Below are 27,218 nucleotides of genomic sequence, written 5' to 3'. Positions count from 1 at the left end.
CAGGATACTGTTTTAAGGAACAAATCCAAAAACTTTAGTCAACGATCCTCAATGTGTGACAGGAGAGTTCTGGTATTTGAGGTGTTCAGGGCACGTCTGACCGGTAGGAGGCCTCGGGGAAGACCCAGGACACATTGAAGAGACTATGTCTCTCAACTGGCCTGGGAACACCTCGGGATCCGCCAGGAGGAGCTGGACGAAGTGGCTGGGGAGAGGGAAGTCTGGGCTTCGCTGCTTAGGCTGCTGCCCCCGCGACCCGACCTCACATAAGCGGTAGAAGATGGATGGATGGGTGTTCTGCTATTTTTAAGAACCTACTGCAAAAACATATGACAAAAGCACTGTACAATGTTTCCCCGTTTATCACGGGGGATAGGTTCCAAAAATAACCTGCAATAAGTGAAATCTGCAAAGTATCCAACTTAATTTTTTTTTTACAATTATTGTATATGTTTTAAGGCTGTAAAACCCCTCACCATACCCGTTATACACTTTTCCCAAACATGCATTAACATTTTGTCACATTTCTCTCTTGTTTAAACACTCTCAAAGTTCAAATTTCATTTGAATTTTAATGGTCAACCTACCAGGTTGGACACAACAGATTATTAAGTGACTCACGTGTATTTCACTCCTATGCCTCTTCGTCCTGGCGCCGTTCGGCTGTAGCGTTTTTGTATCCTAGTTAAAACATATTGCACCTGTCGTCGTATTTTACTCCTCCTCGTTGTCCTCAGTGAACCGAAGATTCATTTACAGTATTCCATAATCCCGCCCTACAGCCGGGTAAACCTCTGCCTTCCTTCAGAATGTCCAGAAGTCCAACTTTTTGTGTGATGCCTGGTTTCCTCTGCCTTTTGGGTGTAGAACGTTCCGTCGACATTGTGGGTTTTGTCGGGAAGAAAACTTGCAACTATACAGCGTCCAGAGTCACACGCGGTTAGCTTCTTCTGCTTCTTCTATTGTTTACAGTATTGGAGGTTAACAAGCAGCTCACACGGTTAGCTAGTTTGCTAGTCACGACCACAACAAGAGATGGCACGAAGGAGATTGATTGACAATGGTGTACAGCCAATGAGGACGCAGAAGACAATGGGCGGTGCAGACAGAAGAGAGAGAATAGAGAGACACCGCCGCCTCGTGCTAAAGCAAAGAACTACAACACTGAACTTCCCACAATGTGTTTATTCTTAAAGGGCCAGGCCCGGCCTGTAACAGCGTTCAAAAAAAGCACAAAAATTGCACCAAAAAAATCGGCAAAACAGCGAGTCTGTGAAAGGTGGAGCGAGGGAACACCTTTTAATTAAGAACCAACTGCAAAAACAAAAAAAATCGCTATATGATATTGACATAAAAATTTGATTCGGTTCATACTGGTCTCTGGTTTTCTGCCGATAACGATATGATGATATATGAGATGACGTCGTGCTCCACACAACAACAAGCTTGCTAACTCAGTATGTCTGCGGTCTGGAATTCTTTCCAGGTTTTGCCTTCGGATTGTAGATATGTAATTTGTAGTGACTGTGAGGCGCTTAGAGGAGGCAGTAAGGTGTTTTCCTTTAATACTTGTAATCACTTGCAGATAGCGTATCGGCAGCAAAATAATAAGTGACCAGGACGTCCTGAATTAGGCCAGTTTATAATTTCTCTAATTGTCTTAGTCCAGAGTTTCATACTTTGCACTTTACTTTGTTCTTATACAGACGTTTGTACCACATAGAAATATGTAGCTTTCCAAATTGGGTCGTTGCGAGTATTGAACAGGATTCATATTTGTGACTTTATTAAGACTAACCTGTCTTACTTGTAGGTAGTAGGAGGACGTATAATTTTAGTTGACTGTTGGTCTTGTTTTTTTTTTTTTAACTCATTCAATACCCAAGGCGTATTTATACGTTTTTATAATCCAGAACACCCAATCCCAACACGTCTTACCCGTCTTTTACGTTTTTTTGCGCGAGAGGCAAAAAGAAGGCATGACACAACTCTCCACTAATGCATTTCACTTCAGAGCACTTTTTAGCCATAATAACGGCCACAAGGTGGCAGAATTGCATTTGACAAGAGCTCGGCAGAGATCAAGTGAACCAAAAAAAAAATCACACGTTAGGTAGGAGGAAGTGAGAGAGCGTGGAAGAGTGTAGCGTGCAGAAGGTTACGCATTATAGGGAAATTTTAACGCACGCACATGCACACACATAGTTCAGCTCTAAATGTGAAAATGTAAATAATTCATGGTGTCATATTTGTAAATACATTGTTGTTTTGATGTAAAACAACCCATTTTATTGCTTATGTTGTGTTATAGTTGTTTAGATATTTGAGCTGTCACAAAAACAAAACATATTTGCAAGTGAAAGTTATGCTCGAAGTGTATCTTTTCACAAAAAGCTGATTTTCTCCCTTTTCTATTCGGGAACTATTATATTATATTTTTATATGTGTTTGGCTCAGATCAAGGGTACCCTTTCCTGTCTTCAACTTCACTTGAGTAGCATTTGAAAATGTTGTTCTAACAATGTGTACTATCACTCTGACGTTTATAGAGTGAGGAAGCTTACCAAACCATAAATTAAGCCTGTTCATGTTTTTATTTTGCGCTAGCACGGCTATGTTGTAAAAAAGTGTCTATATTTGGACATTGAAATGTTACATGTAAAGCATGTCTACTTTTGTTGTGAAATAAACAATATTTTCTCTGATAATTTTGTCATGATTTCTACTTAGAATTAAAAAATGATGTCTGAAATTGGTTTCTAACGTGTTTTATTCAAATATTCTCAGTGTAAAAAAAAATAACTGTCGTGTAATCATTAGTGAAAAGTACATAACCTTCGTGTCCGCCTGCCGATGAAAATTTTGAAGAACATAATTCCATGGAAAAACAAACCCCATGATGATTACAATGGTATATATTCATGGAATAATTACTCAACTCTGCAACTAAAGTGTTTTTTTTTGTGTATAAAAGAGTAAAATAAGATTATTTGAACAAAAGTCTAACACCGAGTGGACACCGAGTTATGTACTTTACATTTAAGAAAGAGTGAACTTCGGAGGGTTGGGGAAAATGGAAGATGTCTCGAGGTCTGGTATGTTGGGTGTGTGTTTTGCAATGTTTGAAGTTTGTGTTGATAACATTACCAAGGTCTATCCACGAGTTTGAAATTTTAAATGTAACACTTGGGTACCCTTGATCTGAGCCATGCACATATATTTTTGTATCTATTATATTTTCCTGAAACTTACCTATGTTCCACTGCTGATTACTAAAGAACGGAAAAAAGGTAGAAACACATGTTTTTTTTCTGTTGAAAAACGGGATTCTGATCTTTCTTTTGGTAGCTTCCATATTTATATAGCCATCGAGCACAATATTCTGTGTGCCTTGAAAGATCAGTCAAAATCGTCTAAAATTGACGGTACATAAGGGTTTGTCTTTTGAAAAATGGCTGGGATTGAATGAGTTAATGGCTGTTTTGTTGAGCCAAAATGTTTCAAATAAATATGGCGCTTTTAACTTTTAACATGGCAGTGTTTGGCTTATTTTGCACGGTGTAATACATCCACAGGCATCACAGTAAAAGAAGCATAATGAGTTCATTCATTACACCAGATGTGAACAGACATTAGTTTGAGGGAAAAGCTGCTGCCTATACCGGCATCAATTGATATCGGTATGGGAAATTAAGTCTTAGACAATATCGGTATACCGGATGTTGGTAAGAAAGCTGATATCAAGCATCTCCAGACAAAAGGGCTCTGCTGTTTTTCAGAATCTGCCGGAAAAACGCACGCATGTTTTGAACTGCACCCGTGGTCTGCCAGTTGAATAGTCCTGCCACAGACATTCATCAATACTTGTATATTTGTTGTACATGACTTTTACAACTTCCCAAAATGTTTCACATTCACTTCAAGATCTGACGTTTCCACACAATGGCGCCGCCTGTTTCCAATCTGCATGCAGCTACTGGTTATCTCCCATGGAGCCTTTTCAGCTCCATCCACCTTCTCTTCTACCTCTTGGCAAGCAACGTCCATGAACGTATTTGCCAGAGTGTCAAACTACTCTTTTACAACAAAAAAATAAGTGCAAATTTGCAGCCTTGAGATGTTTTTAGCAACAAAAAAAAAACCCTATCCCATCTGGATGCTGCAAAGTGTGGAAGTGGCGGTTGGTGGAACAACTTTGCATATAAAAAGCTGCTGTGGGCATCATTAGTGAAGAAACTGCTCCATCTTGGACTACTACAAGCTTATGCAGTTAAAAAAAAAAGAAACAAAGGCAATTTATACGCCTCCATCTGTTACTAGCGCACAGGAAGACATTTTTTAACCGTTGTAGGACACGCATGCAAGCAATCACAGCAGAATAGGCACAGGCGTACGACCACAAGCGGCTGGTGCTGGTCGGCGGACTTGGAGGTTAGGCGGGGATAAGGAAACCACACTGAAAAAGACACTTGGAAGGAAGAGCATCTGGTTCCCATATACACAGTGTGTAACAATTAGCTCCTATGAAATGACTACACTGCAATGTGTGTGTTGGAAATGTCTAATGAGATTTGTCGTCGTTTATATGCAAACACGGGAATGATTCTACATTTCAGAGGAGGAGACCTTTGAATAACTAGGTGGCCGTGGCCTAAGCGCTGCAGAATTATTAGGTAGCTTCTTTTCCTCAGGCAAAATGGTCCGAAAAAGACATTGAACTGATTCTGAAAAGTCCAAAATTGTCCAAAAGGTCTTTCAGAAGGAGGCTGCACTCTTGTAATTGATGAAACATGGGCAAGCCCAATAAATTTGCACACTAATAATTGCACTGTAATTGTGCAAACAAATAGATGTCCAATAATTGTGGACACTAATAGTTGCACAGGAACTGTGCAAACTATTTTTTGCCCGATAATCATGCATACTAAGAGTTGCCTAGTAATTGTGCACATGAATAGATCTTTACACTTATAGTTGCCCAGTGGCTGTGAGCACTAATTGTTGCCCAGTAATTGTGCACACTAATAGTTGACCAATAATAGTGCACACAGTCAATTGCCTACTAACAGTGCACACTAACAGTTGCCTAACACTTAATCTTACCCAATAGCTTAAATGTTCCCACAACTAATTGCTCAATGACTGTGAATACGAGTTGCCAAATTAGTATGCACACTAATAGCAGCCAGATAATTGTGTACACTTATGCGTACATTTGTTACTTATGTATAACAAATGTGTACACTTATAGTTGACCAATAATGGTGCACACAATTAATTGCCAAATAACGATGTTCACTTGCAACTGCTCGATATTTATGCACACTCACAGTTTCCCGATAATTGTGCACACAGTGTTGTATAACACACGCTATTATAATAATAAGAAGAAGAATATGTGACACAGTTCTTTCATTGGATGCCATTCATGTGTGCAGGTGTCCAATGTTAGTAAGTTAGCAGCATGCACTACAGCCCAAAGCGCACAAACACACGGAAATCCACCAGTAAAACTGGAAAAGCCGTCATGGGCTAAGACCATTAACTTGGCCTGAGGCCAGTTTGTGAGTGAGCTCATCGTCTGATTTTATTTGTCAGATACAGAACCACCCCCCTCGCCCCTCCAACACCCGAGAGGGTCTGAGAGGCGAGACCACCTGGGCTTACTTACTTCCCAGGACCCCGGGAGCGAGCGTCTGAGGATTAACTTACGACTTTTACAGCTAAGTCAGCACACGCCAATGATAGCCATTCAATCACACTCGCCTCTGAACCATAAATAATGCAAAGTACTCTCAAACACACACACACACACAACACACAAAGACACACAAAGTTCTCCCCTTCAAGCTATGCTGTGCGATCATAAGCTCTGCTGCATTTATATTATATTATATTACATTTATGGATTTGTCTTCATTTTTAAAGAAAGTTTTCCATCTGTTCCCTGGCCATGGAGTATGTATGATGAGGTGAGATAATGGCTGCATTCTGGCACCAAATTTGTCAGAGTAAAACCTTTTTTTGTCACCGCTTTAACGCATTTAAGGTGGCCTGCACTCGTTCGTTGATGGAGGTCTTCTAAGTTCTTATACACCAAACTCATTCAAGCAGGGCTTTTTTTACCTTCTTGTGCCGTTAAAGTAGAAGGGTGGAGGTATACTTACAGGAGGTCCTGCAAAAGACACAAAAAAGACGAAATTCAACAAACATTGTTAATTAAGACCAGGGATATTCAACTTAATTGTTCTGTGCAACACGTTTTTATAAACAAAGGACCAGACTTTTGTTAATAATGTCAATGCAAGACTTTGTCATTTCATCACATTTTTACCTCACCTAATGGATAATATAATCATAAACAATGTCATTAAGTCACAAATTAAAACAAACGATATTTACTAGTTAACACTAGTCAAAGATCCTCATACAGTCATACAGATACATACAGTCATGGAAAAAATGATTAGACCACCCTTGTTTCTTCAGTTTATTGATCCATTTTAATGCCTGGTACAACTAAAGGTACATTTGTTTGGACAAATATAACGATGATAACAAATATAGCTCATAAGAGTTTAATTTAAGAGCTGATATCTAGCAACTTCCATGGTTTTCTTGATAATAACCAAAATCACTTAAGTTCTTACATGAATAGCTATAGCATTGTACTACCAAAAAATGTAACTCTTATGAGCTATTTTTGTTGTCATTGTTATATTTGTCCAAACAAATGTACCTTCAGTTGTATCAGGCATTAAAATGAACAACAAACTGAAGAAACAAGGGTGGTCTAATCATTTTTTCCATGACTGTACATTACAGGAGTACTATTGTGAAGGACATATTGCAAAAATGTGAAAAATGCGAAGATCCTTTATATGACAAGAACACTGCAAAAACATTAGTCAAAGATTCTCTATGTCAGTCACCATCACCCCTCAATGACAAGTGGTGCCCCAAATGCCAGGATTTTTTTCAACTTAAACGTTTCATATACGGTGGTGTGAAAAAATGTTTGCCCTTTTCCTGATTTATTTTTTTTTGCATGTTTGTCACACTTAAATGTTTCAGATCATCAAACTAATTTAAATATTAGTCAATGACAACACAACTGAACACAAAATGCAGTTTTTTAATGAAACGTTTTATTATGAAGGGAGAAAAAAAATCCAAACCTACATGGCCCTGTGTGAAAAAGTGACCTAATAACTGGTTGGGCCAGTGTTTGCGATAACTTGCAATGAGTCTCATACAGCGCTTGTTGTAATTCAGCCACATTGGAGGGTTTTCCAGCATGAAGCGTCTTTTTAAGGTCATGCCACAGCATCTCAATAGGATTCAGGTCAGGACTTTGACTAGGCCACTCCAAAGTCATTTTGATTTTCTTCAGCCATTCAGAGGTGGACTTGCTGGTGTGTTTTGGATCATTTTCCTGCTGCAGAACCCAAGTTGGTTTCAGCTTGAGGTCACCAACAGATGGCCAGACATTTTCCTTCAGGATGTTTTGGTAGACAGAATAATTCATGGTTTAATTTATCACAGCAAGTCTTCCGGGTCCTGAAGCAGCACAACAGCCCGAGATCATTACACTACCACCACCATATTTTACTGTTGGTATGATGCGGCAGTAATTTTTTCACACAGGGCCGTGTAGGTTTGGATTTTTTTTCTCCCTTAATAATAAAAACGTTCATTTAAGCACTGTTTTTCACACCACTGTATCTTTTATTTTAAAGGACTGAGCACTGAGGTGTTGTTTCTGTATGGTGCACTCTTCTCCAGCAGATATCTGCACCTGTGTTGCACGGATGGCACGTTAAAGTCTCCACTCTATGTCTTTCAGAAACAGGGCACGCACCTCGCGGCGGCATAGCAAGCGAATAGTGCAGACAAGAACGTGAGGTGCATTCACAGACATTGGGTCCTTCAATTATTATTTTTTTTTTTTCCTTTGCAAAGACCTACAACTCCACAGTAAATGATTCCACGACCCACTTGGGTCCTGACCCACGAGCTGAGACCCACTGCTCTGAGTGACAGGAACACTCTGCTGCTTTTAAGGACCTAGTGCAGAAACATCAGTCAAAGATCTTCTATATGAAACTGTTTTGACCATTGTACTATTTTTATGGCCTACTGTGACTCAAAGATCTTCTATATGGCAGGAGTGCTCTGAAATCTACTGCAAAAATGTTGGCTTCCAAGTTTTGACGTGAACTCGGTCTGATGTCAGTTGATCAACTGATATTGACCATCATTTAAGCTAAAAACATTCACTGTGTGTTCACTGACTCTGCTTAGTTGACACATTAGGAGCATAACGGAGACCGAAAAGGAGCTTTTAAGGCAAAATCTTTGTTTCAGTGGCCACCAGGACTGGCAAAGACATTTGTAGCTGTCTCCACTTTTACAACTACAAGAGGACTGTGCGCTTGTTAAAAAGCTCCCCCCCCAGACACACACACTCAGTCCCCTGTGTTTTTTTGCGAGGTGACACGCGTCTTTTTCCCCTTAATTAGCGCACCTCAAACGAGCGTGCAATGCCGCTGAGCCTTGCAAATCGCTGCAAGTTATCAAGCTTGAAGGCCACTGCTTTTTAAAAAAAAAAGATTTTTAAATTCCCACGTCCTTGAAATGTTCTTGTTCACAGCCAAGAAAAGAGAGCGAGCTGTACTTTGTTTTATGGATCATTGGGTTACAGTACACCACTTAGCTTTTTAATAAACCTGCACCACACTGTGTGCTTTTTTGCACATTTGCAATAATGGCATACAAATGTCTGTTAAATGAAAGGACAGAGTGGTCTGTGTGCCAATTTTATTCCACATATTTGAAATGTGTGTGCTGGTAATTACTGCAATGTGACGAAGGACCACTTTGGGTGGAAAGCTGTGAACAAACAGCTCTTGTAAGCCACATTAAACTGCTCAAAACAGCCAATTTGACTCAGACATAGAGTGAATATTACAGGAAACTAATACTTTCCACTTCCTACAATACTTTAAAACGGTCATGTTACCCACAAAACATCACTGTTAATATATTTTTGTCATCTAGCATTACCACATTGCAGTATGCAGCAGGCTAACAATGCTTTATATTTACACTGAGTGACTTTTTATAATGATGACAACATTGCAATGCAGATCAACGGAATTTCACTTGTTTCTGTCACGTCTTCGTTGCTGGGCAGAATTCAGCAATAAAAGTCAATGGCACAGTGAATGAGCTGAATGAACTATAATATCATGTTTTTGTCATTTAGCACATAGAGGTTAAAAGAAAAACGAGAAATTATGCTTCGAGTAAGCCTTAATAATAAAGCCCTCCAGACATGAATGGTTGCCATTGTTTGCCAAATGCAGCAAGCGAATCAAAGGAAATGAAATGTTGCACAACGTCGCCATTGAAAAGACGCTGGCATGCGGGATGTTTATGGAGATTCCGTAAACAAAGGCTGGCAAGCTGTTGTCTGGCTGGCAGTGGATGTCCTGCTTCCGTAAATGGATTGTACCACCTTTGGATACTCTCTGCTATGTGGTGAAAAAAAAAATGCAGTAAGGTAACAAAAAAATTGCATTAGTTCATTGGTCTATAGAGGATTTGCGGAATAATATTCCTCCAAAGTTGCACAAAATCTTCAGATTTTGAACCGCCATCAGACGTGACATCACGCCATGCCTCAGTGTGTCTGATGAGCGAGCATCGAAGGGTTAAGAGTGCGACTTTTCCTTTTTGTTGGGCAACACGGTCGTAAATAAAGTAATAAATTAAAACACAAGCAATAAGGGGGACCGACTGCTAATGCTAGTCAAATTCTCCTGGATTTTTAAAGGGTGAAAAGTGAGCGTTCCTATGGCGACCAAAGTGGAGCAGTCCAACCACTAATTACACATCTATAAACCTCGCTGGCCTCCAAAGATATACAGTCAACTTTGACATTATTGTAAATACAGTGCTGATGTCCTCCTGAATCATTCTTTTAATAAGATGACATCAGATGAAGCCAACAGTGGCCACGCATGCACACACACACGCACACATTGCACATACCAGGTTCTCCATTGCGGCCTCGCCTTCCTCTCTTCCCTGGAGGTCCTGCAAAAGAGCGGAAAAAGCACACATCTTAGTGACTTATTTGATTAGATTTTGTTCCTTTTTTCAAGTCTTGGAAGGAATAGGAAGAACAGCCACAAAAATATTGTTTGTTCATCTTTAAAATCATATATATTGCACACAAGACGAAGAATGGCAGCCATTTCTGTTACTATGGGCACCACAACCCGACTACTTCACTAGACATTTCATTAGGTACACCTCCACAGTCTCACAAACAGCCACAACAATATACAGTATATAATTAATGAACAATTAAGGTATATTTTTATTTGGCTTTTTGCAGGGAAACAGTAGCACGCTCCTGTCAAACAGAGGATCTTTGACTGGCATATTTGCAGTAGGTCCCAATATGCAGCACAGCGCCTGTCATATAGAGGAGTATATAGCTTTTTGCAGTGGGTCCTTAAATAAATTTAATCTAGATAACAGTGTTGGGAATATTAGCGTTAGAAGTAATGCATTACTAAAGCCATTGCTGTTTTCCAGTAATGGGTAATCTAATAAATGACTATTTCAAACGTTACAACACCGTTACCCTTATTGACAGTGAAGTGTTTCCTGTTACTATGCATCGATGTATAACACCTGCTGTCCGATCAGCCAGGCATATCTGAATGCCACTACAATCCAAAATCAAAAACCATCCAATATCTTTGACATATTTGAAAGTTTTTCAAAAGGTAATGCAATTCTGACTTTCTCTGGTACCTAATTACTTTGATGAAGGATCAATTCCAGTAGTAATTGAATGACTTTTTTGGCAAAGTAATAAATAACTACAATGAAATTATAATTCAATTGCACTTTTTTATCCCAAAAATACAAGAACACCAGCACTTGCTATCTTAGGTTACAAATAGTCAGTTCAGACCGAAAATTTTGTATATACTTCACAATTACAATCACAGTTAAAGTGAATCAGATTTGTCCATCCATCCATTTGCTATACCGCTTCTCCTCTTTTTAGGGTCGCGGGGGCATGCTGGAGCCTATCCCAGCTGACTTCGGGCAACAGGCGGGGTACACCCTTGACTGGTCGCCAGCCAATCGCACATATAGTAGACAAACAACCATTCACACCTATGCCTATTCGCCAATTAACCTAACATGCATGTTTTTGGATGTGGGAGGAAACCGGAGTACCCGGAGAAAACCCACGGGGAGAACATGCGTGCCCAGAGAAGAATTGAACCCACGTCTTCCCGATCTCCAGGCTGTTACTGTGTTGGCCAACATGCTAACCACTAGACCACCGTGCGGCCCAATCAGATTTGTCATTCGGCCTAAAAAGACGCATAGTGTTAATGGCTGTCACACACTCACGGCACATGCACAGGCACATGCCTGTACTGTACAGGCACACGTAGACAAACAGTCATGGCCAAAGGTTTTGAGAATGCCACAAGTGTTGGTTTTCACAAAGTTTGCTGCTTCTGTGTTTTTAGATGTCTTTGTCAGATGTTACGACAGTATGTTGTTTCCCAAGCCACTTAGTTATCACGTTTGCCTTTGGAAACGGCATTGTTTGTCACAAAACCTTTGTTGGATGGTTGGAAGTTGCTTTTCGGAAGCTGTTTTGGTACCATTCTGTATTCATGGCTGTGTTCTTGGGCAAAATTGTAAGTGTGCCCACTTCCTTGGCTGACCAGAAACGCCACACATGAATGATTTCAGGATGCTTTACTGTTGGCATGACACAGGACTGATGGTAGCAATCATCTTTTCTTCTCTGGACAAGCTTTTTTTCTGGATGCTCCAAACAATCTGAAAGGTGATTCGGCAGAAAAATGGTATTACCCCAGTGTAGTGTTCAGGAGTCCAATAGCTGTATCTTTTGCAGAGTGCCAGTCTGTCCCCGTCTGTTTTTTTCTGGAGAGAAGTGGCTTCTTTGCGTCCTTCTTGACACCAGGCCATTTTCCAAAAGTCTTCGCCTCACTGTGCGAGCAGATGCACTCACGCCTGCCTGCTACCATTTCTGAGCAAGCGCTTCACTGGTGGTGCCCTGATCCCGCAGCTCAATCAACTTTCTGAAACAGTCCAGACACTTGCTGGACTTTGTTGGGCACAGTTGAATCTCTCCTTGAAGTTGTTTATGATCTCATAAATGGTTAGTTTAGGTGTCATCCTACTAGCAGCAATATCCTCGCCTGTGACTGTAAGTGTTTCCTTGCAGGTAACCATGGTTAACAGAGAAAATACAAAGATTTCAAGCACCACACTCCTTTTTAAAGCCGCCAGTCTGTTATTCTCACTCAATCAGGATGACAGGGTCATCTCCAGTCTTTGTCCTTGTCAACATTTTCACCTATGTTAGCCAGAGAATCACTAACATGATGTCAGCTGGTTCTTTTGTGGCAGGGCTGGAATGCCGTAGAAATGTTTTTCAATTTCATGACAAAGAAAGACTGCAATTAACTGCCCTTCATCGTATCACTCATCATAGCTTTCTGAAGTATATGCAAATTGCCATCATGACAACTGAGGAGCTGTTTCATTCTTAAAAGTTTTGGCCATGACTGTACACGCAGTCTCATGTTTTGCTGCATGTGAGTGTTACGTGGGGTGTGGTTTGTATGCTTGGAGCAGGAAAAAGGCACGGTGTAGTATGTACGGACGCTAGCGCTCCCATTGCAATACCCAATAATGCCAGACAGCGCCTTGACTTACTTCTTTAAAGTAATTGGTCCAACACTGATAGATAATCAGCTTTGCAGTATGTCCTTAACAACAGCAGAGTGCTACTGTCATATAGACAATCTTTGACTGGTATTTTTGCAAAGCGCTACTTTAAATTTCATGGATCCACCATGAAATCTGTGAGCGTGTTCCACGTGTTCCATGCTTGCTTCTGGAACGTGGGAATTCCATCATCTCCTTCCCAGAAGCATTGGATCTACTTCTGGGTATGGGATTGTCACACGACACACGTAAAGCTGTTTCCACTGGTCCTTGGTCAGATTATTCTTTCATTTGGATGTGATACAGTGAATTATTCTAGAAGTTTTCTTTGGTCTGCTGGAGGCCTACGCTGGTACACTTTGTGGCAGGCTCGTCTTTCAGTCCCTAATCAGAAGTGGTGTGAATAAAACAGTGGCTGTATCTGTAAAGAATACAGTTTATTTTGTCTGGCTGAGGTTTGCTCACCAGGGCGTCGTACCAGAGGTGTCAGGTGTCTCTTCAAAGATCCGTCTTTAAAAACACTTCATAACAAAGCAGGCTTTGACGAGAACGCCACCAAAGTGGTGTCCACTCGTGGTTAAACCGCCGAGGACCCCTCCATTGGCTGCATCTGACATTGTCCAGAAAGACATCCAAAAGGAACAGAGCTGGAAGCCAAACGGCTGGGATCAAAGCGAGTGTTGTTGTAAAGAAGGAGAAGCAACATAAGCTCGCATTTTGCGTCCCAATCAGTAAGACATCTCGGAGGGACATAAATCAGCCTGACTCTCTGTTGCTGAAGTGATGAAATGTTGGAGGAGAAACGAGCAAGGCCCGGGTCGAGTCAGGTCACCTCGATTGACGCAGTCTCCCAGGAAATCTCCAAAAGTGAAAGGAGAGGATCTTTGACGAGAATTTTTTGCAGTATTTTTTTTTTTTAATATTCGCAGATTCTTGTCATATAAAGCATCTTTGACCAAAAAGTTAATGGCTGGGAATCCAAAATAAATAATTCCCTGATTTAGCCAATCGGCTGCCAGAAGAAAGTCACTGCTGGAAAAGGCGCTTCACCAACACTTTTTAAAAATTTTGCATGAATTTAACAGGAAAATCCCCATTTAATGAATTAATTAATTTTAATTTTTTTTTAACTATTTAAAAAAATAAATAAATGATCAATTAAATTAAAAGAAACATTTATACAGTAAAGTTTGAATATTTGCAGGTAATCTTGACTATTCTAAATTTTATAGTTGACAAAATTCAACAAATAATGTCAAAACAGGTGATGATGGTGCATGTAATGCAAAGACAGCCCCCTCAGTAAAGGAAAGAAACTTTTTTTTCCCGCTTACGTGTGAACTGCGGCCAAAAAAGTCCAATGTAAGTAAGCTAAAAGACGGTTAACATGTCGACAAACGGCTGAAATATATCTAAAACTATGACTTTGTGGGGCTTACATAAGTATTGTTGCCATGCGTGCGTTAACACGCTAAAGCAGAGCCATTAACTTGTCTTCACCTAGTGTGATGGCTGCAAGTTACTGCTGCATCCGTCTGCTGTTTGCTGTAATTGGATATTTTATGTGCTGCACATTTCTTTTTTCTTTTAGTTGCATGGAATTCCACTCTGCTATGCGATGCTGACAGGTCCATTAGCATCGTGTGTACTGTAAAGTGCACCCTCAAGTTCTCGTGTCATTCTTCGTGAGCGCAAATGCTCAAATTTCAATTTCGAAAGTGACACACCCAAACAATGACTTTGAAATCAAGCACAAAAGCATAAAAAAAAACATTTTCTTGGTGGAGGTCATTTTGGGAGAGATGCTCCGGGAGTGAAAGCCACCTCGTACAAATACAAGACAGGCAGCGCATAAAAGCCAGCAAAGCGTGTAATTGTCTTACTTCTACGGCAGGCTGCTCGGGAAAATGGTAAATCGGAAAAACATCCAATGGATAAACAAACAAATTCTGTGAAGTGAAGTGTAGCGAGGCCAATAAATATTCAGTTCAGATTCTGGGACCGACAAAACATTTTTGCAGCAAATTCCCAATAACAGAACTCATCTACCATGACCGATATGCATTATAATAGTGCATTAAAGCAGGGGTGTCAACATTTTTTTCCACCTACGACCGCACACTGAAAAAAAAGATGTGAGGGGACAATTTCTATTTTTATATATATTTATCTTTTTTATTTTGTAAAAAGGCTAACTGCCCCTCCCCCGTTATAGATGTATTATGTTTGTGTTAGTATTATATCAACATGTCAGCCTTTTCTCTTTAGATTGTGCATTTTTGCTCTGTTTTTGCAAATTTTACTGTTGTCTTTTAAAATTTTATTTCTACAATGTGCCATGGGCCAATAAAAAAACAAACCGTAGCCTGCAAATGGCCCCGGGCAACACTTACACCTGCATTGTGATAAATATTCAGTTGCATTGTTGTCTGAGAAGGAAAAGAAAGAAGACATTGGATTGCCAAGTAAATGAACACAATTGTACTCTTTTACTGTATGTCATGTTGTCGCTAGGCAGAGTTCAGCCCATAAGGCAGGGGTGTCCAAACTTTTTCCAGCGAGGGCCGCATACCAAAAAAATCAAAGACTGCAAGGGCCACTGTAATATTTTACATTTTGTAAAGCAGCACATGTGGATACACTAAGAAGTTATATAATTTTAAAGAAAATGCATCACAGTTTGGTTCCTACCATTACAATTTTTTGCTGTATCTTGCTCTTATTTATTTATTTATTTTATTTTCCAAATATTTAAACTTTATTCTCGTGAATGTTCTTTTTCTCGTAACATTATGACTTTATTCCCAAAATATTTTGACTTAATTTTAGTAATATAGCTTTTTCCCAGTAAAATTTTCCAAAAAATGCAACTTTGTTTGGTTTGTTTCTCATATTACAATTTAAAACATCTTTTTTAAATTTTATTATAATTTTAATAAATAATTTCCTTTAATTTTTTAAACTTTATGCTTCTAAAATTATATTATTTTTTCATATAATATTGTAATTTCATCGGCGATGTTTTTCCTTGTAAGATTACAACTTTATTTACTTTATTTTAATCAAAATGCTTTTCCCCCATTATAATAATAATAATAATAATAATAATAATAATAATAATAATAATGATGATAATGGATTAGATTTTATATAGCCTTTTCAGGGTACCCAAAGTTCTTCACAGTGAAGTGAACCCAATAGACTAGACGGAAACGTGGCTACAATTCACGCCTATTGCCTCTCCAACCACCACCAAACATTCAGCCACATTCATACACCAGTGTGGGCAGCCCTGAATGCAAGGTGGATGGGTGTCTTGCCAAGGGACACAACAATAGTGGGTGGAGGGAGTGAGGCTCAACCTTCCAGATTCTGGATGACCTACTCTACCTCTTCAGCCGCTGCCGCCCCATTGCTTCTGTTTTATTAGTTTTCTTGTTAAATTATATTTCTAGAATGTATCATGGGCCAATAAAAGAACAGCCACGGGCTGCAAATGTCCCCCAGACAGCACTTTGGACACCCCTGCCAGAAGGCATTCTAAATATGAGGTAGCCACGATTACTATGATATGTAAATTAGGGCTTGATGATGCCAGTCAAGAATCCTCACCATTGGGCTGATAATCGATAAATCAATTAATCGGACGTTAAAAAAAAAACAGATCGATAATTATGACGCCCTCGATAAATTGCCATGCGCATGTATGCTCGTCTGTACCACACAGGATGGATGGACTCTGCATCTATCTGGGCGCATTGGTTCTGTAGCGGAATGAACAGAGAGAGCGAACCTGAGAAAGCATACGCTAACATGAATGAAGGCACAGAAGTGATGGTTTCTACAGAGAACACAACAGCCCCAGTGTGGGAAAATTTCGATTTTAAACAGAATGAACAAGGTGACCGCATGAACACAGACGACTGACACTGACTGTTTTCACAACTGGGGAAAACAAACTACCGATGGAGGTGCCCCAGGCAGCGGAGCCTTTGTCCCGACAGTCAACGCTTACTGAGGCGTTTGGCCGGCAAAGTAAACAAAGTATAAACAAAACGGCGCAAAATGGTGCTCGCTGCATTGCAAAACCATTAAAAATGTGGTTATATGGCATACATTTTAAACAACATGCATACAGGCAACGTCTGTGTCAAGCTAATGTGGCTCACACAGGTACACTATACTTGAGTTCCATCTAGTGGTTCAAATGTGAATTACACCTCTCATGACAATAATTAAGGAAAGATTGGTCTGAAAAAATGTAGATAATATTGATTATTAGGGGTGATTAAAATAATCGATTCGGCGATATATCGCGATGTTACATCGCACAATTCTCATATCGATTAAAAAGACGTTCAAATCGATGTTTTTATATGTATTTTGGGGGTACTGTATTCATTGTATTCACTGTATTCATTCCCGGTCACTAGTTGGCAGCGTTGGCAGCACACCACCCAAGCCCGCCAGAGTAATAATAGCGTCTCGTGAGCGTTATTCCCGGTCGTTATCTTTACACTATCTTCTCGCTGTGTTTGGAGAACAGCTAAAGTTTGAACATGGAGAGGGAATTACGAGATGTTCCGAAGCACATTTATAAATCTGCAATTTGGACTCATTTGGGCTCTTTGCAGCACCACAGACGGGGGCCCAGATTATGTGAAAAGCTACACCATCTGCAAAATGTGTTACGCGAGTATGAAACACTGCGGAAACACCACGAACCTCCGTGCACATGTTGCCAGACATCACTGCAAAGTGGAGGTAAAGGGACAACAAGCGACTCGTCTCAACAAACTCTTGAACAAGCGAATTTCGCCAAATGGTCTTCAAGCTCACCGCGTGCCACCAAAATAACACAGTGACCCGCTACTGTATATGTGCAAAGACATGCGCCCTCTGAGCTCGGAGGAAGGCGATGGCTTTCGTTACGTGATGAACACTTCAGAGCCCCGTTATTCCATACCGTCCCGCCAACACTTCACTGACGTCGCTTTGCCCCGATTGTACAAAGAAGTACAAAACGATGTGCTGGATGATCTTCATTTTGCGGAGCGAGTTGGGTCAACATGTGATGCCTGGACTTCCAGGGCCACCGAGTCATACATGACAGTAACAGCGCATCACATCGACGACAGGTGGAAGATGCGTTCTCATGTGTTACAAACACGTACAATGTATGACAGTCACACAGGAGAAAATATTGCGGCGTTGCTGCGTGAAGTTGTGGCTGATTGGGGCGTAAGTGCAACAAATCCTGTGGTAGTTACTGACAATGCTGCCAACGCGGAAACCTCAAACAGTCTGCAACTTGTTAAATACAGTTGCTGCTGCAGTTACGTTTCTGACATTTCAGATAATAATTATTATTTTCTTTTGAACGTGTACTAGTTTAGTCATTAGTTGTTGCCAGAATCATATATTTTAAAAAATTGCAATAATTATCTTGAACTTAAGTATCGGGATATATCGAAATCGAATTGAATCTTGACCTATGAATCGCGATATGAATCGAATCGCCAGATAATAGACAATGCACACCCCTATTGATTATCTGCAATAATTTGTAAAAAAGAAAACAACTTCCCAGACACACAACAAATTCATCATCTTTGAGTTCCTGTAGGGGTCCCAACACTTTTGTCCACATCCTCTTGGCTCTACATATCATAAGATTATTTCTAACCACTCTCCATGTGTGTATTCCAAGATAAAACAATCAGAAGCTCATTGTCACTGACAAGTGTTGCCAAGTCAAACGTATTAGTCGTCTTTTCATTGGAATACATGTTGAATAGTTCTGCAGTGCTGCCTCTCATCCAAGAGTAACATCTTTGACAGAGCTGACTGTCCAGCTCCGATTGCAATAATCGGCCAATCAATGGGCTCATTACTGGTCTGTGCCTGTGATGTCTCTTAAGTATGTCTTTGCCAGAGGACAACACATCTCAAAGACTTCCTACTGTTCTGGTCGTGACACTGGAAAAACCAGCAGGATCCCTGAACGCCTCACAGCATTTGCACAGTAGATCATAGCAGCTTGTGTGTTTGATCATTCCCAGTGCATTCAAACACAGCATTGTCAGTGCAGTCTACGTTTCCCCCTTCATTCCTTTGTTCCATTTTGAGCCTTTCTAAAGATTATACCTTTCCGATGGACGTCCTGTCATAACTTTCATCCTTTACTCCGTACTTCCTGCCATGTTCTTCTTTCCTTTTCTTTCGCTTACTTTTTCATTTCACCCTCTTTGGCTATGCTGTTCCTTCCACTTTCATTTCCGGATTCCTTCATATCTCTGTTCATTCCTCTCTTTCCTCAATTTAATTCCTTGTTTTCCTTTCTTCTTCCCATTCCTTTTTGTCTTTTCATCCTTTCATCTTTTCTCTTCCTTCTTATTTCACCCTCCTAGGCTACTCTCCATGTCAATTTAATTTCCAGGTTCCTTCATTTACCTTTTCATTCCCCCACATCATTAATTCTATCCTTCCTTCTTCCGTTCCATGTCTTTTCTCTCATCCTTTCTGACTGTCTTCCCTCCTTTTCTTTTTTTAATTTATTTTTGTTCCTTCTTTATTCACCCTCCAGGGCCAATCTCCTTTTCATCTTCATTTCTACATTCCATCATTTCCCTTTTCCTTCCCCTCCTTTCTTCTTCCCATTTCTTTCTTTCTGTCATCCTGTATTACTTCCTTCCTGCCTTTTATTCCTTCAATTTTTTCTCTTCTTTCTTTCACTCTCCTTGGCCACTCTCCCTTTCTCTATCATTTCCGAGTTCCTTAATTTCCCTTTTCCTTCCCCTCCGATCTTAATTTAATCCCTTTTTATCCTTTCTTCTTCCCTTGGAAAAAGCAGCATTCTCGTAGCAAGGGTTTTCCACAAAGTTCAAGTGGGAATTTTCCATTTCTGACACGCTTGAAGGTTGACCCGTGATCCTGCACTCCAAAGATGGTTGAGACATAGTCCAGAGCTGTGTCTACCAACTTATTTTTTTTCCAATGGTTAATTTGGAATTTCACGTTCCATCACCCCCAAAAAACTAGGGTCGTCTGGAGTATTACTTAAAAGTCCCATATTAAACTATTTTTAAAACCATTTTAAATAAGTCTCAGGTCTCAGAATAGTGTATTATTGCAAGTGTGCTGTCCAAAATCTAGCCTTGATGCTGGAATATAGACTTAAAAGTGCTTTTAGTAAGCCCTGCTGGGAACACACAGTTTTGTGTGTATGTAGCTTTCATGCTAATGAGCTGTGTTTGTCCACACCTGTCTCTGCTAGGCTGTGAGTCTCCAAGAAGTGCTATTGTTCACGTACGTACACACTAACTCTGTGCCAACGTAACAGATTCAGTATATGACATACAACAACGTAACATTAAGGAGTGGCACAGGAGGAGCATCACTAGCATAGCTATGTGAGCAACAGTGCTGACATTACAGTCAGATTTTGACAGCATCATGCTAGGTTCGCCTTTTTGTTGAAGAAAAAATAAGATCAAACTTACAGCTTCCACGTTTGTGGCTGACTGACAGATAATTGGCAGAGCTTTATTTTAGGATGTGTTGCAAAGCCTATACCTCTTCTCACAAAAATAGAACATACAAGTGAGGGAGATGCTAGATTTTTCTCATGTTTGGTGCTCATAAACTGGCTCTATGGACACATACCGTCATTTCCGGACTACATAGGCCACACCCGTCTATAAACCGCAGGGTGTCCATGTCGTAACATGGAATATTTAGTATACAGAGATGTTACACAGAAATATATTTTTTTAAACTTTTGATTAAAAAAAATGGGTTTTTTTTTTCCAAACAGTGCGTGTAACATTGCTAGTTTAACAGCAACCTACCAGAAAAGTTATTCATTCATCCCCATCCACCTCCTGGAAACTAAAACTTCTTCTTCAGCACAACAGTTGAACCATATCATAATTCCTTCATCACACACATTGTCAATCACTCTCTCTCTTTCGTGGTTGCTCTCGGTGTCTTTAGTCTTGAGGCAAATTAGCCGTTTAGCTTGAGATGTCCTCTTCATCACGCAGTAGTCCAGCCTTTCAAAACCCGTTGTGATAGTGAATGGTTGGCGGTCCGAGCAGTCTAAACAGAAGCTGTAGTAATTCTATACTTGATCAAACTTACTTAAGACGTGTCAGATCAAAACACAAACTTCAAAATGTATTATTAGCATTTCACTACTTCCTGAAACTGCACTCTAAGCATCATGGGAGATGTAGTTCTTTTAGCCATAAAATAGCTGCACAAGCCACAGGATTCAAAGCGTGAGAAAAAAGTAGTGGCTTATGCACCAGAAATTATGGTATTACTGTTAAAACGTCATTAAAAAGTTACTTTTGCATAAAAGGAGACCTTTAAGGGTTAGTTCCACTACAAAAAAGAAGAAAAATGTTGCTTTGCCATTTACATATGTTCTGGTTTTGGAGCCTGGAAAGTGGAATTCTTTTCAAATGGTGTCACTGTTATACCACCTAAACGCAGAAAACGGAGGACATGCTAATGTTATGTCATGCCAATCGCAACCAGACCAACAATGGCGGACCCAGTGTTGTTTTGATTTACACTGACAGAGCCAACTATTGGCGTTGCATGCGTATTACAATATTTCCTGTCGTATAGTTCACCGTTGCCTGGCAACAACCAGCTGAAGATAGGTAACATCGTTAGTGGCGATTGCGATTTATTGCCTCCTGTTTTTTTATGTCAAGATTTATTCGTTGTCATGCTCTGCAATTATGATCTTGGATCAAAACTGTCATCCACCTTGCCAGATGTTGCCACAAGAATCCACGGGAAAAGCCTCACTGTGCAACTTTGGTTCTTTTTGACCTGGACATTCAAGGGTTGCCAGGTTGGATTAGCCATCCCACGGTGTTTTGGGATTGAACAAGACATGTTAAAGTCTGTCTCCTCCCGAAAGATTAGATGGTGTTTGGTCAGATATTTCAGAAATGAGCAAGTCAATCAAAGCATCACAAAAGGTCAGCAAAGACTAGATTGAAATCATCTTTGGACCTCCCACTTTGACCCTAAAGTCAGGACCAAGTCCTCAGTGGTGGGGCTGAAGGGTAACTATTTCTCCTGTGAGTTTCATTAGAACCTCAGTGTGAAATTCACGACCCATGTCTGGAAGGGAAACCTATAAAGTCGTCATATGGCTCTTCACCATGCATCCACACTGAGGACACTGCAGCTTTATAGTTGAGCAGCAGGAAAAAGACTCAAGTTTGGGAAAAAGTTGCACACCAGGAAGACCAAATGCAGTCCAAAAGTGCACTTTGGGCTTTAAAAATGTTGACACAGCAATAATATAATTGCACAAGACTTTTTTGAACAAAAGGACCTTCTCCATGATGCCACCATTAATACTTTTTTTTGAAGCAAACAAAGCCTTTCCAGCGCTCTTCCAACTTGATTGATGCTCCTGAGGGTTTTTACGCTCGTACCCCGAGTTTGCTATTTTTGGCAAAGATCTGTTGGATCACTTTCGAGAGAAAGGCTTCATAAAATTATGCCGGTGTTTGTCCAGGGAGTCTGGCTGGGCCTCAATGTGGTTTTGTTGGGAGCAGAAGTGTAGTATTGTTACTTGTTAGAAGCGTGACAATGTGTAAGGATGTTTGATCGGGGGAAAGGCCAAGGGAAGGCCAAAGAATTGGATAATGAACAAATTTTGCGGGCTCAATGTAATCACACAATTAACATTGCATAATTTTTTGACCAAATTTAACAACAAACAGGGTAGTACCTACTATTCTGGGGGAAGATCTGTTACTTTTGTTGGCGCGTTGATGTGTAAATGATGGCCAAATACGGTCAATTTGGTTTATCACAAAATCACCCTTAACCACTTCCTGGGTTGTTTCTTCTCAGTAGCTTTGCTGTTCAATGCTGCTTTTTTAAAAAAAATAGGCCCTTAAAAACAGCAACACCCTCCTGTCATATAGAGCAGTGGTTCTCAACCGGTGTGTGGAGACCCAAAAGTGGGTCATGGAGCCGTTTTAAGTGGGTCGTGGGTCTTTGCCTGGAAAAAAGTAAAAAAAATAATACAATGCCCCAATGTCTGTGAATGCACCTCACGTTCTTGTCTGCCTTACTCGCTTTCTACGCTGCTGCGGGGTGGATGCCATGTTTCTGGGCGACTGTCAAGCTTGAGTGGGGGTGGAAGGAAATCGAGTGGAGTGCCGTCCATCCGACACACAGTTGCAGATATCTGCTGGAGTAGAGTACGCCATAAACAGCGTCTCCGTGCTGCAGCACATTTTGTGTTGAAAACAGTCCCTTAAAATATAAGGTATATGAGAAGTTTGAGTTGAAAAATTCCCGCAGTTTGGGTCAACACTTGTCAATGAGGGGTGATGGTGGGCCCTGCAGGTAAATCAGTTACCACTTATAGAGGATCTTTGACCAGTGTTTCTTGCCGCTTTCTGAAACTGCAGCCACCAGAACAAGGTCATTCAATTATCCCGGTGCAGCAGATGTTTGATGAACTAATAGAAAGAGACTAACTTAAAGTCGTGATTTATTGTTTGTAGCGTTAATCTCTCATGACTGTTCATTAGTCAGGCAAATTAAGCCACCATTGATCGGCACCCTGCTTCTTTGTTAATAAACACACACTGAGACACAGGCAAGAACACCTTCAGCACTGCAGCTTTCAAAATGTCTAGCATGGATATCAAAGACTGTGTGGACACATGAGCCTGCCAAGCCTCCCGGGAGTGCTTTTGAAGCTCAGCGAAGGGTATGTGTGCTGAATACTGCACCTAGCATACACATGGGCGACAGTATCATGTAGACTTGCGTGCACATGTTAATGCCATCCTTCCTACACCAGCTTGCTAAAATCAGGACAAGACGCCGCAGCAATTGCACTGAGCGAGCCACTCTTGTTCGAGTTCACATCAAATACTTTATATGTGTTTAAGACTTGAGTGGCTATTGGATGTCGAACACCTGTGGCCCCAGGACGTTGTGACTGCTGGCCGACCTCGGCGGCGAGGATATGGGCCCGTGTGTCTGCGGCCGGGGGAAGTTTAAGAGACCCAAAAGTCATAAAAAGCGGGGCTGCAGGGGCCCCAGAACTGCTAAAGGACAGTTGTTGGAGGCCCTCAGACATAATTCCATTCAAATGGGATATATTATCAACAACACACATATGTATTCCAGCAATTGTGTTGTCTAAAGTAACAGCGTTGTACTCTAAACCTCTAATATCCACACATTGGATGGCTTCAATCCTGCTCTCATCTGTTTTCTCATCCCTGCAGCACCGTAAGGGCTTCACTGGGAGCAATCCTGCAAAATATCAGCCAGAGTCGGTGGTCCGAGGCCGGTGTTTACTTGACCCATGTGGGATTACTTTGCCAAGCAGTTTGTGCACGCGAGCGTGACGAGCACGGGCGCTTATGTCATGGATATCCCGTCTTGTCAACAGCAAGGAATTGTGTAGGATGAAGGAGAATTGCATTTAAAAGCATCATGGAAGGCTCGAGTCATGCAGCAAACCCATTTATTGTTACAAAAATTGAAAGACAGAATCTCACAAAAGTGAGTATAGGCTCCATTTCATTTTTATTATTAAAAAATGGATATACTTTAGAGTAGGTCAGTGAGAAGCTTGTAATAGCAATATAAATTTGCTAAATGAGTCAACACATTGTCTGTGTCTTTTCCGACAGTCACGCATGGTTGTGGTGGCATCAATGGTCTGGGGCTGACATCGGGGCAGCAGTGGTCCATTTAGGGAAACATGAATTCCAATACAAGTGAGTCCACCTAAAGCGTAGGTCACAACTGGACGAAAAAATTTTTTGGCCATGCAATTTGTGGCGTTCCTCAAATCGCTGCGTTTTTTTTTTTGTTCGTGGAGAGCGTAGTTGTGACCAACATGACCAAAATTGCAATAAAAGTACTGCGTTCCATGCGGGCTTTGCATGAAGTGGTAAGAACTGTGTACCAACGATGTAAGATCCATACCAGAAACATGATTGGTTTGGCACATGCCCGAGACCGACATAACTTCCTCCACTCACAATTTTTTACGACAGAGGTTCTGCGACGTGACATGCCTTGATATTTGTTTTTATTTTTTTTCAATTGATCAACATAAATGGTCAATAACCATACTTAATATGTGTAATATATTAGGGGTTGGGCCGCACGGTGGTCTAGTGGTGAGCACCTTGGCCACACAGTCACAGTCTGGAGATCGGGAAGAGCTGGGTTCGATTCTCCATTTCTGTGTGGAGTTTGCATGTTATCGTGCGTGTGTGGGTTTTCTCCGGGTACTCCGGTTTCCTCCCACATTCCAAATACATGCATGTTAGGTTAATTGGTGACTCTAAATTGTCCATAGGTATGAATGTGAGTGTGAATGGTTGTTTGTCTATATGAGCCCTGCGATTGGCTTGTGTACCCCGCCTGTCGCCCGAAGTCAGCTGAGATAGGCTCCAGCATACCCCCGCAACCCTAATGAGGAGAAGCGGTATAGCAAATGGATGGATGGATGTTAGGGGTTCATGATACTTATTAAAAGTTTGTCTTGCAACCTGAAAAAAAAAGTGAGCGCCCGTAGAGTTCGTTTGACATGACAAAGAACATTTGTGGACGGTCTGCGGCCAGTCTACGGCTTCAAAATCAGCACTGTGTTGATAGTAAATCTGTATCTAAATATTGCTATACAAGCTGTATACTGACTAGTCTAAAGTCATTTCATTTCTATAGTATTGTTCGTTCAGAAGACATACTGTAATAAAAATGCTTGGGCTGCACTCACTTCCATCAGATACTGTGGATTCCCCCATAGACCAATAACCGTAAAAATCACAATAAGGACTTCTTTCATGGTCTGCAGTGGAAATGAAAACAAGAGTGTCATCACTGTAGACTCGCCAACTCACACAGTTTATTTTCCCCAATCTGGGAAAACCCTTAACCAGCTCCGGGGGGGAAGTTCACTACTGCCTCTTGAAGCGTACGTCGTCACTCAGGAGCACATTATATGATGCACTTTGGACAGGCCTGTGATCAAAAAGACACTAAAAAACACACAGAAGTGCAAAGCCGTGCCAGAAATAGCAACACAGAGGATGCCAGCAAATGAACAAGGCTCTTGTTTCCCTAACTTCATATTTACTTTTGAAAAAGCGTCATAGCTGTGAACAATAAGTGTGCATTGCAGTAAAGGATGTAAAACATTGGTCGGTGATTAATACAATCGCCAAAAAGCCCAAAAGGAGATTTTCACGGCTGGTAAGAAAAGACAACAAAGTGTGTTTTTGCAGCATTGACCTTGTCAAATCATGTTTCCAGCTCAAACTGACCAGGTCAAAAAGGCCAACGGGGGTGAAGGCCGGAGGGGCTCGTCCTCTTGGGATGATTTGTAATCCTGAGACTGTAGTTTCAGGTGGACGACGGGACCGTGTGTGTCTCCAGTGACTAACACTGGCATGACTCTTTGTCAGTGCACCTTGTTCATATTAGGATCTCTGAGAATTTTTAGGGGAAGGACACTGCAAAGCTAACGAAGGATGGTAGCTAGCAAAGAAATCTCAAAGATGCTCTAACAGTCTGCATTAAAACTAAATTACATCCATTTTTGGGGCACATATGTCATCGTCGTCCAAGTGAGACATCTGCAGACGTTTCCAATTAAGCCGGATAATCATCTCCACTTACGTTGCCTTGTAATGAGCGAGATTAGAGCGGCGAATCAGTCCCCCTCGTCCATATAAATCAAAAGAAGACACGCAACATTTCAAACAGTGACGTGTGCTTAACCTCTGTTGCAGAGGAACTGCACGCTAGCCTTCTTAACAATGGATGCATGAATGAAGGGATGAAACTAACTTTTGATATTAACAGCTCATGTTTAAAAGATCCCCTATTAAATTACAATTGTAATGATGTTCTAACAGTAATACACTTTTGGTCAAAATTTTAAGAGCAGATGAAAAATGGCAAGAATTTACATTTTGCACTGTTGGATCTTAAGAAGGTTCTAAGTAGCGCTTAATGCAAAAAGAAGAAATGGGAGTGAGACAGAAAACAACCTTTAAACTGAAATATGTTGTTCATCCGCTGATCAAAAGTTTAAGACCACAGCTCAAAAAACCCCCCTAAAAGAGAAATAAAATTTTCCAAAAAGGACTCAGTAATGAGTAGCTGCGCCATTCTTGTTAATCAGCTGAAAAATTGATTTGGGCATGCGTGATGACAGTGTTTCCAGGAGGCTAGCGGGAATGTTGCTCCAGGTGGTGAAGATGGCGTCACAGAGGGCATCCACTGTCTGGAAATGATGTCCATTTTGGTAAACTTCCCTTGACATCCATCCCCAAATATTCTCAATTGGATTTAGATCAATGGAACACGCAGGATGGTCCAAAAGAGTGAGGTTATTC

At 40.8% G+C, this 27,218-nt stretch overlaps 1 protein-coding gene across 1 annotated transcript in view; it reads right to left on the bottom strand.

Annotated features, from left to right (window-relative positions):
- Positions 1-27,218, bottom strand: part of LOC129194947 (collagen alpha-1(XXV) chain) — a 145,251-nt gene that overhangs the window by 68,169 nt on the left and 49,864 nt on the right. Inside the window, exons 3-4 of the mRNA XM_054800514.1 lie at positions 10,057-10,101; positions 6,168-6,175 (exon numbers count right to left, since the gene is read on the bottom strand). Of these exons, the coding sequence (XP_054656489.1) occupies positions 6,168-6,175; positions 10,057-10,101 (53 nt within the window). The remainder of the gene's footprint in view (positions 1-6,167; positions 6,176-10,056; positions 10,102-27,218) is intronic.

This window comes from Dunckerocampus dactyliophorus, chromosome 15 (assembly GCF_027744805.1).
Source record: "Dunckerocampus dactyliophorus isolate RoL2022-P2 chromosome 15, RoL_Ddac_1.1, whole genome shotgun sequence".
Classification (NCBI taxonomy): Eukaryota; Metazoa; Chordata; class Actinopteri; order Syngnathiformes; family Syngnathidae; genus Dunckerocampus; species Dunckerocampus dactyliophorus.
Note: the sequence above shows the minus strand (reverse complement) of the source record. Positions and strands in the feature narration are given on the sequence as shown.